The sequence below is a fragment of the Panthera onca genome, chromosome D4 (genome assembly GCF_046562875.1).
Source record: "Panthera onca isolate mPanOnc1 chromosome D4, mPanOnc1 haplotype 2, whole genome shotgun sequence".
NCBI classification, from domain to species: Eukaryota; Metazoa; Chordata; class Mammalia; order Carnivora; family Felidae; genus Panthera; species Panthera onca.
The window spans coordinates 75,207,012-75,221,597 of NC_138351.1; the positions used below are offsets into that span (position 1 = coordinate 75,207,012).

Sequence of the window (14,586 nt, forward strand, 5' to 3'; positions counted from 1 at the left end):
TGAGCTGAAATCAAGGGTCAGACACTTAACCAACTGAGGCACCCAGGCACCCCTAGAATTATTTTCAGTGTAAATCAAGGAAGACTAAGGGTTAACTATTAGTCATCAGCATTCCAAGGTGGAAAATGTATATGCAGAGACCAAGAACCTGTCTCATAGGAGGCCCTATGTGGGAGTGGAGGTAGGGTGGGGCATTTAGTTCCTTTATGAGTTTCCCATGAGGCAAGTCAGGCCCCCCACCCTGGATTTTGTTACAGGACTACTAGTTGGCCACATGGAGCCTTTGAATGAATTAGAGAAAGGTGCTCTCTCTGGGGAGAGTGGGTGGAGCATGAGCTGGTTTTTAGCATAGTCTCACTTCCTTGTGCGGTGAACAACCTGTTCAGCCATAAGCACTGGTCCTGCAAAGACTCTCTAGAGCAGTCACTTTCTCTGAGGTGAACTTCCATTAACTAAGTACACCAGGTTGATAGATAAAAACATAAGGCTCACTGATTACCTTTCTTTGAGAAGTCACGGTCACAAGGAGTCAGATACCTATGTTATTATGAATAGTGAGTACATTCAAAGCTAGTTCCATGAATTAACGAGTTCAACTCTCACAATAACCCTATTATACTATCATTAACTCCATTTTTAACTGAGGAGTCTGAGGCTCACAGATAAATGTCAGAGCTGGGATTTGAACCCAACTGTCTAGTTTCCTTAGGCAAGGCAATGAGAGGTCACACTTCCCTTGTTGCTGACTTGGGACCCGTATAGGTCATTATTGCTCCTTCACCTTGTTTCTGACTTGTGTTTGAACAGCCACATATCAGAATGGGCACAGTCTTTTCTTAGATGTGCTGATACATTTCAGGTGCCTGGGTGGCTCAGTCGGTTGAACGTAGGCTCTTGGTTTCAGCTCAGGTCATGATCCCAGGATCGTGGGATCGAATCTAGTGTGAGGCTATGCACTGAGTGTGAAGCCTGGTTAAGATTCTCTCTGTCTGTCTCTCTCTTTCCCTCTGCCCCTCTCCCCCACTTGCTTTCTCTCTCTGAAATAAATAAAATGGAAAAAAAAAAGATGTGATAATACAGCCGCACATCAGGGGTTCAAAGCCTGGGATCCACTCTGTGTCCCTCAGATGACTTTGTGAATCTTCGCTCTGGACTGCTGGCTCAAGACTTCAGGGTTTCCTCTGGAGGGCAATTGCTTCACCCTCATTTCCTAGTTATTTCAGGACATCTCCCCAGAGTACCCAAGTTCTGACAACAAACACCCACTCAGATAACCAGAAAACATACACTAGTCTGAAAATTTCAACGGATGGATTGTCTAGTACTGTTCTCTTTATACAATAAACTTTTGAAATGTTGCAAGCAAAAAAAATTCTGGAATGTGTAGAAATTTCGATGCTTTCAGGAAGCTGGCTGTTAGAGGAACCCTCATGTGAAGGCTTTTGTTAAGTGGAGGACCAGATTTGTAAATCAAACAATTACCCCCTAGCCAGATAAAAACAACAGCTTCCATCTCCTGGCATTGATGACAGACTAGAAACCGTGCAAAAGCTTCACCTCCATCATTATCATCATTTCTCTCTCTTCGTAACAGCTTTATTGTGACATAATTCACACACTGTACCATTTACCGTTTTAAAGTAGACAATTTGGTATTTTGAGTATATTCACAAGGGTGTGCAGCTGTCCACTACCTCATTCCATAACATTTCCATGATCCCAAAAAAGAACCCCCTTGCCAGTGAGCCCTCACTCCTTGTTCCCACTCCCCCCTCCCCCCCGCCCCCCCCCCCCAGCTCCTGGGTAGCCACTAACCTACTTTCTGTCTCTGTAAGATTTGTCTATTCTGAACACTTCAGATAAGCAGACCTGCACAATATGTGGTCTTTTGTGCCCAGATCCTTTCACTTAGCATGTTACTAAGGTCGACCCGTACTGCAGCATGTATCAGTACTTTACTCCTTTTTATGATCAAATAATATTCCATCGATGGGTAAGCCACATTTTGTTTACCTCCTCGTCACTTGATAGGCATCTGGGTTATTTCCACTTTTTGGCTACCACCATCTCTTAATCCTCTTGCCACCCTTAGAAGCATGTATTGTCCTCTGTTGATTCAATGAATTACATTTTCCTAGAACACTGAAAATGACAAATCTTTCCAGGAAATCAATGACTGGACTTAAAGTCCCAGAGACCAGTCAAATGCTGGTTCTTAGATGTTCTGGATTTTAGCTTTCTTTCCAACCCTATCTCTAACGTTAATCCAGTGAACAATGTCCTGAACCATGAATCCAGCTCCTCCTAGAGTGCAGAGATGCTTCTATCAAAAAGTTCTGGCATTATTTTATGTTCCCAGTGCTTGGTGGCTCCAGGAGACCATCTGGTCCTTCCCACAGCCCACGAGATTCCTGTAGAGCACAGTGGATCAGATGTTCCACTTTGCAGGCCTGGTTGGATTCAAATATCCCATCTGATCCCATCTGACAGTTAATAGGGGAGTGACTCTGGGCAAGTTACTTAACCTCCCTGAGCTTCAGTCTGGTTATAGAAAGGGGTTAATAACATTACTTTAGAGTTGCTGTCAGAACCAGTCAAGTGTTAGGGCAATACCCGTCATGTTGTAAACTCAACTACTGGCTTCCTAACTACCGATTTGTGGTGGGAGGTATCTCTGTGCCAAGTTGCGCCCACCAAATCCAGACATGCTGGTTCTTTTCCACTAATCAACCCTAACTCCTCTTCCCACCCCCAACCCACCACCCAATTCTTTCCTGGTTAACTTCTCACTCTTTTGATATCATTCTAATGTTTTTTTTAACGTTTATTTATTATTGAGAAACAGAGACAGAGCATGAGCATGGGAGGGGCGGGGGAAGACACAGAATCTGAAGCAGGCTCCAGGCTCTGAGCTGTTAGCACAAAGCGGGAGGTGGGGCTTGAACTCACAAACCGTGAGACCATGACCTGAGCCAAAGTCGGAAGCTTAGCCAACTGGGCCAGCAAGGCGCCCCTCTGATCTCATTTTAAATGCCACTTCCTTGGAAAGCCCTCATGCCCCTCTTCTTAGAGCACTTTTCATTACTGTATCAGTTTGCCATTTCCTATTTATTTTAATGTTTTTGTTTTTTTTTTTTGTTCATCAATGTGCATTCCACCAGGGACTCTGTTTGACTCTCTAGTTCCTCAGTACGTACAGTGGTCTAGGATCATGGCAGGCATTCATCAAATATTTATGGCAAATAGTCCACCTCGTTCTTTGAGCTGAGGTTCAGACAGGAGGAAAGCATCCTTCTCCAAATCACAGAGCGTAAGTGGCATATCTGTCCCCATGTGTCCCTATTCCCAATCCACACTCTATCCCCTGAGCCTGGTAAGAATTTTTCTAACGTGCCCCCTAATATATTTGAGTGCCAAAGAAAATTCCAGAAAGGGGAGAGTAAAGAAGAGTGCAAAATAAGGGAACCTCTTTGTGTTTGGCTTGGCTCTTCCTCTCCCGACCTTAAGGCGCGTATATTGTAAAGCGAGGGATTATAGCAAAAACGACATACCGGGGCAGCTACCACAACCGAACTAGCGAAGGAACAGCCACGCAAGGAGCGGGGGCGCTGAGAGGAGGAAGGGGGTGAAGACAGAAGACAGATTCTGCGCAGGCGCAGCCGAGACATTCCACTCTTCCTCCCCTCGCCCCTCCCTTCCCGGTCCAGTCACCAGACGCCTTGTGCAGTCAGCTGACGCGGCGCTACGGTAGTCACGTGGCGGCGGGCGGGGCGCCGCCTCACAGCGCAGGCGCAGATCCTCGGCTCCTGGGTCAGCTGACCCGAGGGGGCGATCTCGCCGATCTAGGCCGCTTACCTCGGCCTCGGAGTCGCCACCGCCATGGCCAGCCAGTCGCAGGGCATCCAGCAGCTGCTGCAGGCCGAGAAGCGGGCCGCCGAGAAGGTGTCGGAGGCCCGCAAGCGTGAGTTTCGGGGTGGGGCGGCCAGGCGTGGTACCAGTGCACGAAACGCCGCCAGGCCGCAGGAGGTCGTAGGTAGATGAGGCCCGAAAAACTGCGGCGTGGAGTGGTGGTGACAATCGCGGGATCTTGTGTGGCTCGAAACTCTGGATCTGAGGCTCTGGAAGGCTTGCGGGTCGACTGGAAGCCGCGATGTGGGGTAGTAGACAGGGCGTGGAGACAATAGTAGGTGGATGACCTTGGGGTCTTGGGAGGCTTGTGAAATGGGCTATTCAAACGGAACTCGTCTTTCTCCCTGTCACTTGCTCCTTTGGGTTGTTTTGTGTCCGTGTACAGAGCTACCGTAATCCATGCTGTTGAACACAGAGTCCTCTTTGCCACGTCTGCTTCTCTTGTTCGCCACGTTTAGACAGTAGCCAAGGTGTATACGCCTGTTTACTTTTCCCCCATCGCCACAGCTAGCATCTTAGTCCGGGACACTAGGTTTCCTGAGGCTCTGGTACCAGCCTGCTTCGTTAATTCCTTAAAAAAAAATTTTTTTTTAAATGTGATTAATATGTGCCAGACGCATTACCCGGTGTACCAGTGACCGGTGTCTCCATGATCATGGTATTCAAAAGTCCCAGTGGAGGAAGCCAATGCTGGGTGGGTTAGTTGCAGGTGAGATGGGGGCTAGAGTTAGAAGTGTAAGGTTGCTAAGGAACTTAACGGGTGGATCTAACCTCCTCCAAGTGCATTCTCCTTCCATCAGAGTCCTCCCTGGGGTGCAGATAGGACTTCCCCACTTCCTTTACAGTCAGTTTAGCGCCTGCAGAATAAAGACCAGGTTCCTTTTTCTTTTCTTTTCTTTTCTTTTTTTTCTTTTTCTTTTTCTGAGCAAAACAGTAGGGTTTATTGAGCAAAAGTACAAAGCTCTCAAGAGTGAGAGGGCTGGGTTGCCCAGACCAGATTCCTTAATAGGGTGTAGGCGGTGTTTTTGGATCGGGCTCTAGCTTTCTTCCCTCATCTCATTTTTGGGTTCTCTCCTCCAGCCATCCTGGACCACTGTGATGCCTTATTTCACCTGCAAGCCTCGGTACAGCTGTTTTCTCCAGTTGAAAGTGCCTTTTCGTAGTTTCCTCTCTCTTTAACACTTAGTCTTTCTTCAGATCTCAAAATTTAGGCAGCATTTCTTCCAGGAAGCCTTCCCTGCTTTGTCCTTCTCTCAAACCAGGCTGAGTCCTTCCTAAGACCTTATTTCTGTCATCGCGATGTGATAACAGGTTTCTTAATAGGGCTTAGTCACTAGACTAAGCTCTTGGAGTACATGGACTGTGTGTAACTTAATCGTATGTATTCATTTTCCCATCTGGTGAGATAGGTATCCTTATCCCTGTTATACAGATGGGTGATAGGAGGCTTATTGAAATGATTTGACCATAGCGTGAGAAAAAGCATAGCGGGAGCCTAGAGGCCTCTTTTCCCATGCAAGGAGTATGACCCTTAGTAATTCTTTGGTGTTTCTCCTGTTATAAGACTTACACTTTTATCCCATACCCAAGTAGATTTCAAGCACGGTTCTTATACTTTCTGGCTTAGAGTATTTCCTATGAAATACTCTATTTCATAGGAAAAGCTTTCTTTGAGGGAGCTGGGGATGATGGGAACAAGCCTTTTATTCTTGCCCTGGTGACTGGAAAGTTTTGTGTTCTTCATAGAATATTTCTCATCATGGTCTTGATGATAAAGTATTTCCAGAATGACTTCTCAGATTTTGTCCTGTGGTGCCTCATTAGTAACAGAAGTTACTGTTGGGAAGTATGTGAGATTATTTGGGGGAGGTGCAGGAACAAATACTTGTAAAATGGTCGGAATAATTCTGAGTGTCTTGGATGTAGGGGTCATGTTATACATTTTTCTTTATCTCATCAAGCTTGGTGCAGGGTCTTGTATAGGTCATATAGCTATTACATATTTACTGAATGAATTTGTTTTAAAGGAGTGAGTTTATGGCTAATATACATCTCAGAATTTGCAGTAATTAGAAACAGAAGTATTGAGGGGTGCCTGGGTGGCTCAGTCGGTTAAGCGTCCAACTTCGGCTCAGGTCACGATCTCGCGGTTCGTGAGTTCGAGCCCCATGTCGGGCTCTGGGCTGATGGCTCAGAGCCTGGAGCCTGCTTCCGATTCTGTGTCTCCCTCTCTCTCTGCCCCTCCCCTGTTCATGCTCTGTCTGTCTCTGTCTCAAAAATAAATGTTAAGGGGCGCCTGGGTGGCTCGGTCGGTTAAGCATCTGACTTCGGCTCAGGTCATGATCTCACGGTCCGTGAGTTCGAGCCCCGCGTCTGAGCCCAGGCTCAGAGCCTGGAGCCTGTTTCAGATTCTGTGTCTCCCTCTCTTTCTGCCCCTCCCCTGTTCATGCTCCGTCTCTCTCTGTCTCAAAAATAAATAAATGTTAAAATTAAAAAAAAAATTAAAAAAAATAAACGTTAAAAAAAATTTTTTTTAAAAAAGAAACAGAAATATTGACAAGAGCTACAATTTGAAAAAAATCACTGCCTTTTTTGATTTGTAATTATGGTTATCTTGCCCATTTAGGAATTGGGAAGAGGCAGTACATATGTGGCAAAGGGATCCTACTTAAATTTTTCTTGAAATTGTTGCTTTGGACCATAAAACTTAAAAAAAAATGTGTTATGGTTTATTTTATTGACGTAGCTGTTTCAGTGAAAACACTGGCTCCCACAAAAATAAGGTGTAAAAGAAATATGGTTTCCTGTTCAAGTATTTATTTTTGGTTTTCAGACAAGCCTATCAGCATTGAACTTTGAAGATATGTGATGGGCAGGGAATGGTTTATCTTAATTCAGAGAACTTTGGGAGTTGGGAGTGATCAGGAGAGTGGTATTGTGAAATTACGTGGAGCTCGCATAATGTTTGAGTCATAAGTGTTACTTGTAGATTGTTGGTTTAGAAAAGATCTTCAGCTCTGAAGTGTGGGTTTGGAGATGGGTGATAAGGAAGATGACATGTGGAGGACAGGGGTAGAAGTTAGCTCACAGGGACAGCAGTAGGCCCTAAATAATACTGGAGAAAACATACACTTACAGAAATAGGTTTGGGGTTTTTAGAGAGGTCTGTTGATTGTTTCACCAGAAACATGATGGAGTGTTGATGTGGGGTCATTATACATCCCAAATCCTGTTCTTCATCAGGAGATGGGAGGTTAAATTCACTTTCATTTGTCTACATGGGTTGAGTGGGATTTGGGAAATTGTTGTACAAGAATGTCTAATAAAGCTTACTTTTAGGTGCAGGATGTCTTTTGCTCTGGATTAAATAAATGCTCAGGTTGATCATATAGCCTCAATTTGGGTTTCTGAGAAGTTTGATCAGTGAGCAGAGGATCAAAGCAGAGAATATATGCTGGCTGGTCTTGTGGTCTGTTTTCAGACAGGGTCTGATGGAATTTAAAGAATCTTTTCAGCTGTATGTTTATTCTCTAGAAACCAGAGCCCCTGTGTCTCCTCACTTCTTAGATGCTTGTGGAGTCTTAGGGTCCAGTGCTCCCCATTTCAGGATGCCTTCCCAGAACCACTTTGTTACTTATTTCCTTGTGCACAGGCATGGTTTTAGTTTCCAATATTACATCATGTGTCTCATTAGTTACATTTTAGGTTACTGTCTCTTGGGAGCATATTCCTCTCCTCACTCAGCTTCTAAGCAGACCTCTAGTTACAATCAACAGCATACTTAGGTGTTTACTTCTTAGGAAGAGCAAGAATTCCCCAGATGGGTAATGTCACCCATTTTATGTTGGTTCTTAACAGTGGAGATTGAGAGAATATTCTGACACATTGCAGAATTGTTTCCATCATTTTTCTGTTTGTAGTTATGGAAGACGGTCCTTTTTATCTAGTCACTTCCTAGCTAAGTACAGCTTGCAGGAGGCAGGAACCTATACTGCTAGTTAGCTTTGAATTCCCCCGTGCATGTCTCTTGGGACTATAGCATAAAACTTTTTTCCTTGTTACCTGTTAGAATTTACTATCTCAGTCTCTGCTTCCTCTTCTACTTGTCTTTTAACCACTTCTTGATGCAGTTTTTTCCTTTGAAAACAGGAAAGAACCGGAGGCTGAAGCAGGCCAAAGAAGAAGCTCAGGCTGAAATTGAACAGTACCGCCTGCAAAGGGAGAAGGAGTTCAAGGCCAAGGAAGCTGCGGTGGGCCTGGTTTATTTTCATTACTGCTTTAGTTTCCTGAGGCTTTCCTCTTCTTCCCTTTTCCCCAGGCTCTCAAAATATCTAGCATAGCTTGGAGATTGTGATTTCTGGCAGAAATTTGAAGGTTTGTCTTTTGGATGCTCAGGCTGAGTCTCCTCGGTGATCAGTTTTTAACTAACATTGAACCCTGGTCTTCACTTAGTCGTTTCAAAAATATCTGTTAAACATGTTAGCTTGTGCCACATGCTAGGGGGTCAGCTGTGAGCAGAAGTCGACATGGTCCCTGCCTCGTGGAGCTTACCTCCTATAGTCTGATGGTCAGGGAGACTCGGCAACGAAACGCAAGTCTGGCGGAGTTCCAGCTGTGAGGGAGCCACGGTGGTCGTAAGCATCCATCAGACGGAGCCCACCTCAGTGTAGTAGAGACACTTAGCGACAGTACAGGCCGGGCCAGGGAGCGTGAGATGCATGAAGTACTGGTACAGCAGCAGATCCCAGAGAGGGGAAGGGATGAAGGAGGGCTTTACGGAGAAAAGAAACTACGAGGTAACAGAAAGCAGTTCAGGCTGATTTTAAGGAAAATGGAATTTATTGGCTTGTATAATGAAAAACCCAGGCAAAAGGCTAACTTTGTTTTGATCAGGAGCTTAAATAATGCTCTCAGGACTTCATTTCCATCTCTCAACTCTGCCTTGTCTTTGTGGGCTCCATTCTCAAGTCCTGCCCTGTGGCCTGCATTGGGTGTTCCAGGTGCACACCCTCCCAGGCCTGTGGCACGTGCCTCCCTCTGAGCAGTAAGTGGCAAAAGTTCCTTTTGTCTTTGCACTGGGCGGCTACCGTGCTGTTAAAACTTAAAGTGTCTCTGGCTCTCGCAGCGGGGTAGATGGGTGCTGTAAACTGTCAGACCGCCCACAGAACAGTGTGGAAATACTCTTGTCGGGGCGACCACTTCATCTTATTTTTACATCTACGCTGCAGTTACTCACAGAGCCTGGATCGGCGCTGTGGTGTAGGCATGAGCCCCGAGGTTTTCCAGCAATGTTTGTGGTAACCCCTTGGGCTTTGTGACCGCGTACCCAGACTTGGCATACGGTGTCTATTCACAGAACAGAGGTAGTGTCCCCCTCTCCTATCCCTTCCCCGCAGTAGGGTTTTTGGACTAAAATTTTAAAAGTAGGAGTTAGCGACTGAGCTAATAGGCGATGGCCCCTTATTCTGCTAATATGAACAGTTACAATATAGCATGAAGGGTCATAAGTTTGAACTCAGGAAACTTGGGTTTGAATCCTTGCACGTTCACTTTGACCTCTTTGAGCCTGGGTCTCCTCATCTGTGAAAAGTGGAGGGATGATTTCTGAACAGGTTTTGGAGGAATAGGTAACATGCGAGAGAATGCTTTCTCGTTAAGCACTGTAGTGTGCATACAGATAGGAAGGCCTGTAGCTGTTAACGTACACGTAAAGAGGCAGAAACAGGTTACAAGATAGAAAGGATCAGATGCAAAAAAGCTTTGTCTTCAAGAACCTGATAGGTCTCATTCTAATCAAGTAGGCATACACTTGACAAAAGCCAGCCATACTGTGAAGACTGAGGATAAAGGAAATTTATCCGTCCATGTGTGTTATATTGTGACTGGAATTTGAAGGGGTAAGACACGAATATGGTAAAAAAAATTCAAGCAGTAAAATAGGGCAACGGTGAAGTTAGTTTCCCTCCCACCCAGACCTGGACTCCTCCTCAGAGGCAGTCACTGTTAGTAGTTTCTTGCAAATCCTTCTAGAATATTCTGTGTGAAAGAAAAGATGTCATGTATTCATCATGCTGGTGAATCCACTGCCGAATGTAAGAACTAGAACATTAACCAGTGTTGGTTAATGTAAACTGCGGGTTCCTCCCGAACTGCATCCTGTTGTGCCCTCAGGTTTATTTTTTTTTTTGACTTTTTTTTTTTTTTAACATCACTTATTTCTGCCTTTTAAAACCACACGAGGATATGCATTTACCAACCACGCTGACACCATTTTACGTCTTGCTTTTTTCCTCTTAAACTGCATATTTGACAGTTTGTCCTGTCTTGCTGTACTCTGGGTCTTAAGGTTCTTTCCAGTCTTTGGTTAAGGCGATCCATTAGACACTAGAGAGATGTGAAGGGACTGCTCTCCGGGGTAGTTTCTGAGCGGTGGAAACGCTGTGCAGCTTACCTTTTGATAGATGTGTGAAGGTTGGCCACCAAGGGATTGCGTCCTTTCTTTGCTCCCAGTTCCCGCATGCTCTTCAGTCACGAGGTCACACTGCCTGCAGCTGATTCTTTGTATTCACCGACGAGACTGGGTTTCTCCAGAACTAAGGAGGTTGTGCCAACCAGAGCATCAGCCTGACCTTCCCTGTGTGTCCTTGCCCCCCCGACTCCAGGCCCTGGGATCCCACGGCAGCTGCAGCACTGAGGTGGAGAAGGAGACCCAGGAGAAGATGACCATCCTCCAGACCTACTTCCAGCAGAACAGGGATGAAGTCCTGGATAACCTCTTGGCCTTTGTCTGTGACATCCGGCCAGAAATCCACGAAAACTACCGCATAAACGGATAGGGGAGGAAGGAGCAGCTCTGCGCGCGTATTGGCATTTTTCGATGCCTTTGTGGTTATGAGGCTTCAGCAAAGCTTGAGTTACTTTCTTGTGAAAAGGCATTAAATTATTTCTGTATGTCATATAGTAGATCCCTTCACTTTTTAGAGAATAGCAGACCTAGCTTCTTTGTACAAACTTAGAGCTTATCCAAAGATTTTCTTTTACCTCATATTTCTTAAAATTTAAAGTGTATATGTTGTCTGTTTTCCTATGCCTTTTAGCTCAAGCAACATATATATCAATACTTTTTCTTTCTTAGATGTAGTAAAAAAAAAAAAATTAAATTTTTTTTTTTTTTTTTTTTTTTTTTTTTTTTTTTTTTTAAAGAAAGAAAGGGATTAAATATTTTTTTTCCCTATAGCTTTCTTAAAGGTCAGGGGCTTTATCTATGAAAAAGTAGTAAATAGTTATTTGTAACTTGTGTGAAGCAGCAGCCAGCCTTAAAATAGTCCTTTCTGGCTAAGGGTTAGAACAATAAATACTAGTATAATTGTTTGGGCTGCTTTTAGTTTCTCTTAATCAAAATTACTAGCTGATAGAATTCTAAAACTTGTTACATCGTGTACTGATAATCATTTAAAAGTAAAGACTTTGTCATGCATTTTCCCTTCTTCTGGTTCATCCTTTTTGATAATGCAAAGTACACTCTGACCCAGATATTGTGCAGAATTTCACTTAGGAAATTAAATTAGCACATGTATCACGTACCCATTTGCACGCATACTTAGAAAATATTTGCGGTATGTATCTTAGCAGGAAGGAAATCACTTCTGATTTTACCCAGCCCACTAGTTTGAAAACAGCATTTAACTAGTAAGTCTGCAGTTTGCCTTTTGTCTACTGGGGTGGCCCTATTTCCTCCCTGGTGGGCTACCTGATAAGCCTAATACCTATAGGAACTTCACTCTTAGGAATTCAATGCTCTGTGGCTCTCTATTAGCAGCAAGTCTGGCTGCAGAATAATTTCTAGTAGATGAAAACAGTTGAAAGAGAGCATGATGGGATTTCCTTCCTTGTTCTGAAATAGTAGGAGGGAATTAGATGCCCTTTAAAGAAATCACATTTTATATGACTCAGGATGGGTTGGTCTCAGGCCACGTCCGTCTCCAGTTTCTGTTCTTTTTTATAGTAGAATTCCTCGGGTGAGTTTTCTATACGAGCTTTCCCAGTTTTTACTGTTCAAGCACTCCCATCAGGCTTGCCACCCCACTGAAGCCGCATGTCAAGGTCAGCAGTGCTGACCACATTGAGAGGTCCAGTCTTCTACTTAACCTTCAGTCCTGTTTGACAGGTCTGACTATTCCTTCCAGAACCGCTTCCTTAGCCTTGTTGTGCAGTGATGTGCTACCCTGCTCCTCCGCGGTCTCTTGCCAGTTCCAGCTCCTCTTTTCCCAGGGATTTGTTCTTGGACTTGTCTACACTCCTTCCCTTGTTGAAACCCACCTACTTTTCATGGCTTTGGATACCATCTATGTTGAAGACCCTAATTTATATCCAACTTCTCTCCTGAACTCTAGAGTTGTCAGATTGCTTGTTTGCTATTTTGATTTGGATCTGTAATAAACCTCTCCATCTTAATGTGTTCCGTAGTGTACCCGGTTTTGTTAGGACTTTACTCCTGCTGTTGCTAAGTGCAGCAAACCCCACACCCGTGCCTACCACAAATACAGATTTCCCAAACTGGAGGACCATGAAGAAGCAGCACCTGCATTCACTGGTTTACACCCAGTATTTAACCTGGTTGCCACCAATATTTTCATCCTGGATTAATAGGGTTGTACTCACATATATTTTTGCTGGACTCTGCTTCCAGCCCACCAGCTGAATGTTGGTAAAGTTGTGGAAGCAACATAAGTACTTCAAAAGGGGTGTGCCGTAGGGTCAGTTGACAGGAAAGGTAAGATGTGAAGAGTTCGAGCTTGGTGGTCTGGGAGAGAGGAACCTAAACGGTCTGAAGAATGAATTGAATGTAACGTGAGTGAGTGGAGAGACTTGGCTGTTCTAGAAGGGGGAAGGGTGGCAGTAGTGGCTGATAGATGAGGTGGTGTGAGGGAGGTGAGAACACGTTTAAATGCCTGTGGGGAAGGGGGAATAGAGTGAGTGAGACTGGAGACTCGGGTGGAATGAGATCCCGTGAGAGCCAGGCGCAGAGGGAGGGAATAGCCGTAGCCTTCAAGCTTGATGGTACTCAGGGAAAATGGTGGGTATGCAGGCCTTCCTGGGCCAGTTGAATCTATCGATTTCTGGGAGTGGGGCTGGGACGAAGATAAATTGATCGACGAAGATAGATTGTCTTCCACAATGGGGAAGGCCTCCCATTGTGCCCTGATGTGAGAAATGAGCACGTTTGGTTCTTTGAGCACTAAGGCAGATAGGGTTGGTTCTGACACGGAAAGAACGTGAAGATACACGTGTAGAACAGTGTGCAATTTGTTCCCACTGAGCATAAAGGATACGGGTGTGCCTGTGTGTACGCGCAGGAGATTTCTGGAAGATCGAGGACACTGGTGCTCATCGCTCAGTGCTTGGGCTGCCACAGGAGGGTTTCTTTGTGCACTTTTCATCCATATGCAGGGTCATTCAGCGTCCCTGGCCTCTACCCACTGGATGCCAGTAGTAGCCCTTCGGTTGTGACAGTCAAAAATATCTCCATTGTCAGATGTCCCCTGGGGGCCCAAACCTCCCCCGGTTAAGAACCACTCTCCTGTAGCAACAACAGAATTATTAAAAACAAAGTACTACATGTAATTTCTGGAACGCTCCAGGTGCTCAGCAAATGTTTCCTAATTTTCTAAAATTCGCTGCAGGGCAGCTGTTCTCCATGCGGTGATCCAGTGACTCAGTTTACTTCCACTTTGCTGCTCTCCCATCTTAGCACATGGTTTCCCTGATGGCGGGGGGTAAGGAAAAGTTGGCAAACGCACCAACTCTTCCGTGCTTCAGTCCTGAAATGACACGGGCGCTTGTTCTCAGCCCACTGATGGGCGTGGGTCACATGAGCCAACCTAACTGCAAGGGAGTCAGAAGGGATCATCGCCCTGGGGTATTTTGGATCTTGGGTGAGTAAAAACCATCTACAATTGTTAATAGCTTTCTCTATGCTGGCTGATGTTCTAAGTACTTTTGCGTGTATATTAACTCATCCTCAAAGCACTTTATTTTGCAGGCGATGAGGCCGAGTTGCAAGGATGCGCCATAGTAGAGCCAAGATCAAGACTGGCAGTCTAGCCAAGAATCTGTGCTTAACCACTGCATGCACCCAGCACGGAGCATATGTGTCCCCCCTTTTATGTTTCTCACCTGTGTGATTCTTTTCTGTACCGCTCTTGAATCCTAGATTAATTGCTCCACTGGGCGATTTCTTTTCTTTTCTTTTCTTTTTTTTTTTAATTTTTTTAAGAGGCTGCTTGAACTCACAACCCTGAGATTAAGAGTTGGTATGCTCTACCAACTGAGCCAGCCAGGTGCCCCTCCTCTGGCCAATTTCGTGACAGGTGACCCCTTTGTCTAGAGAGAAGGATGCCCTCAGTATTGTCCATTACTGAAGCACAGAAACTCTTTGGCCATTCTATTTGATGCCATGGCTCAGACCTACTGACGTTCTCCTTGATAGAAGATGTGAAATAGCTTTCAGAAAGTCAGACCTTGTGTGTAATACCTACAAATTCCCGAAGATGTGCTATTCCCACTTTATGGGTGGAAAACAAGCCCTGAATTGCTGAAAGATGAGGCAGTTTGTTGGAGGCCAGTCACAGAGTCTCTGCATCCTTCAAGTGAGGGAGCCTGTGTTCCAGGCACTTG

General features: G+C 45.0%; 1 protein-coding gene and 1 long non-coding RNA gene across 4 annotated transcripts in view; one reads left to right on the top strand and one right to left on the bottom strand.

The window, feature by feature from the left end:
* Positions 1–3,687, bottom strand: part of LOC132663033 (uncharacterized) — a 45,242-nt gene extending 41,555 nt beyond the window's left edge. For all 3 annotated transcript variants that reach the window (XR_009602817.3, XR_013551687.2, XR_009602816.3), the window contains exon 1: positions 3,552–3,687. This is a non-coding gene — a long non-coding RNA (uncharacterized LOC132663033). The remainder of the gene's footprint in view (positions 1–3,551) is intronic.
* Positions 3,688–3,788: 101 nt separating this feature from the next.
* ATP6V1G1 (ATPase H+ transporting V1 subunit G1) lies at positions 3,789–11,091 on the top strand. Its single transcript, XM_060608889.3, has 3 exons — positions 3,789–3,961; positions 8,059–8,159; positions 10,572–11,091. The coding sequence occupies exons 1-3, from the start codon at positions 3,880–3,882 to the stop codon at positions 10,743–10,745; spliced, it is 357 nt and encodes a 118-aa protein (XP_060464872.1). The 5' UTR covers positions 3,789–3,879; the 3' UTR covers positions 10,746–11,091.
* Positions 11,092–14,586: the final 3,495 nt, after the last annotated feature.

Excerpts from the sequence above, each read along its gene's own strand:
- ATP6V1G1 (XM_060608889.3), top strand. The coding sequence starts at position 3,880 with ATGGCCAGCCAGTCGCAGGGCATCCAGCAGCTGCTGCAGGCCGAGAAG. Across the intron at positions 3,962-8,058 it reads GGTGTCGGAGGCCCGCAAGC|GAAAGAACCGGAGGCTGAAG; the intron begins GTGAGTTTCGGG and ends CTTTGAAAACAG. Across the intron at positions 8,160-10,571 it reads TCAAGGCCAAGGAAGCTGCG|GCCCTGGGATCCCACGGCAG; the intron begins GTGGGCCTGGTT and ends CCCCGACTCCAG.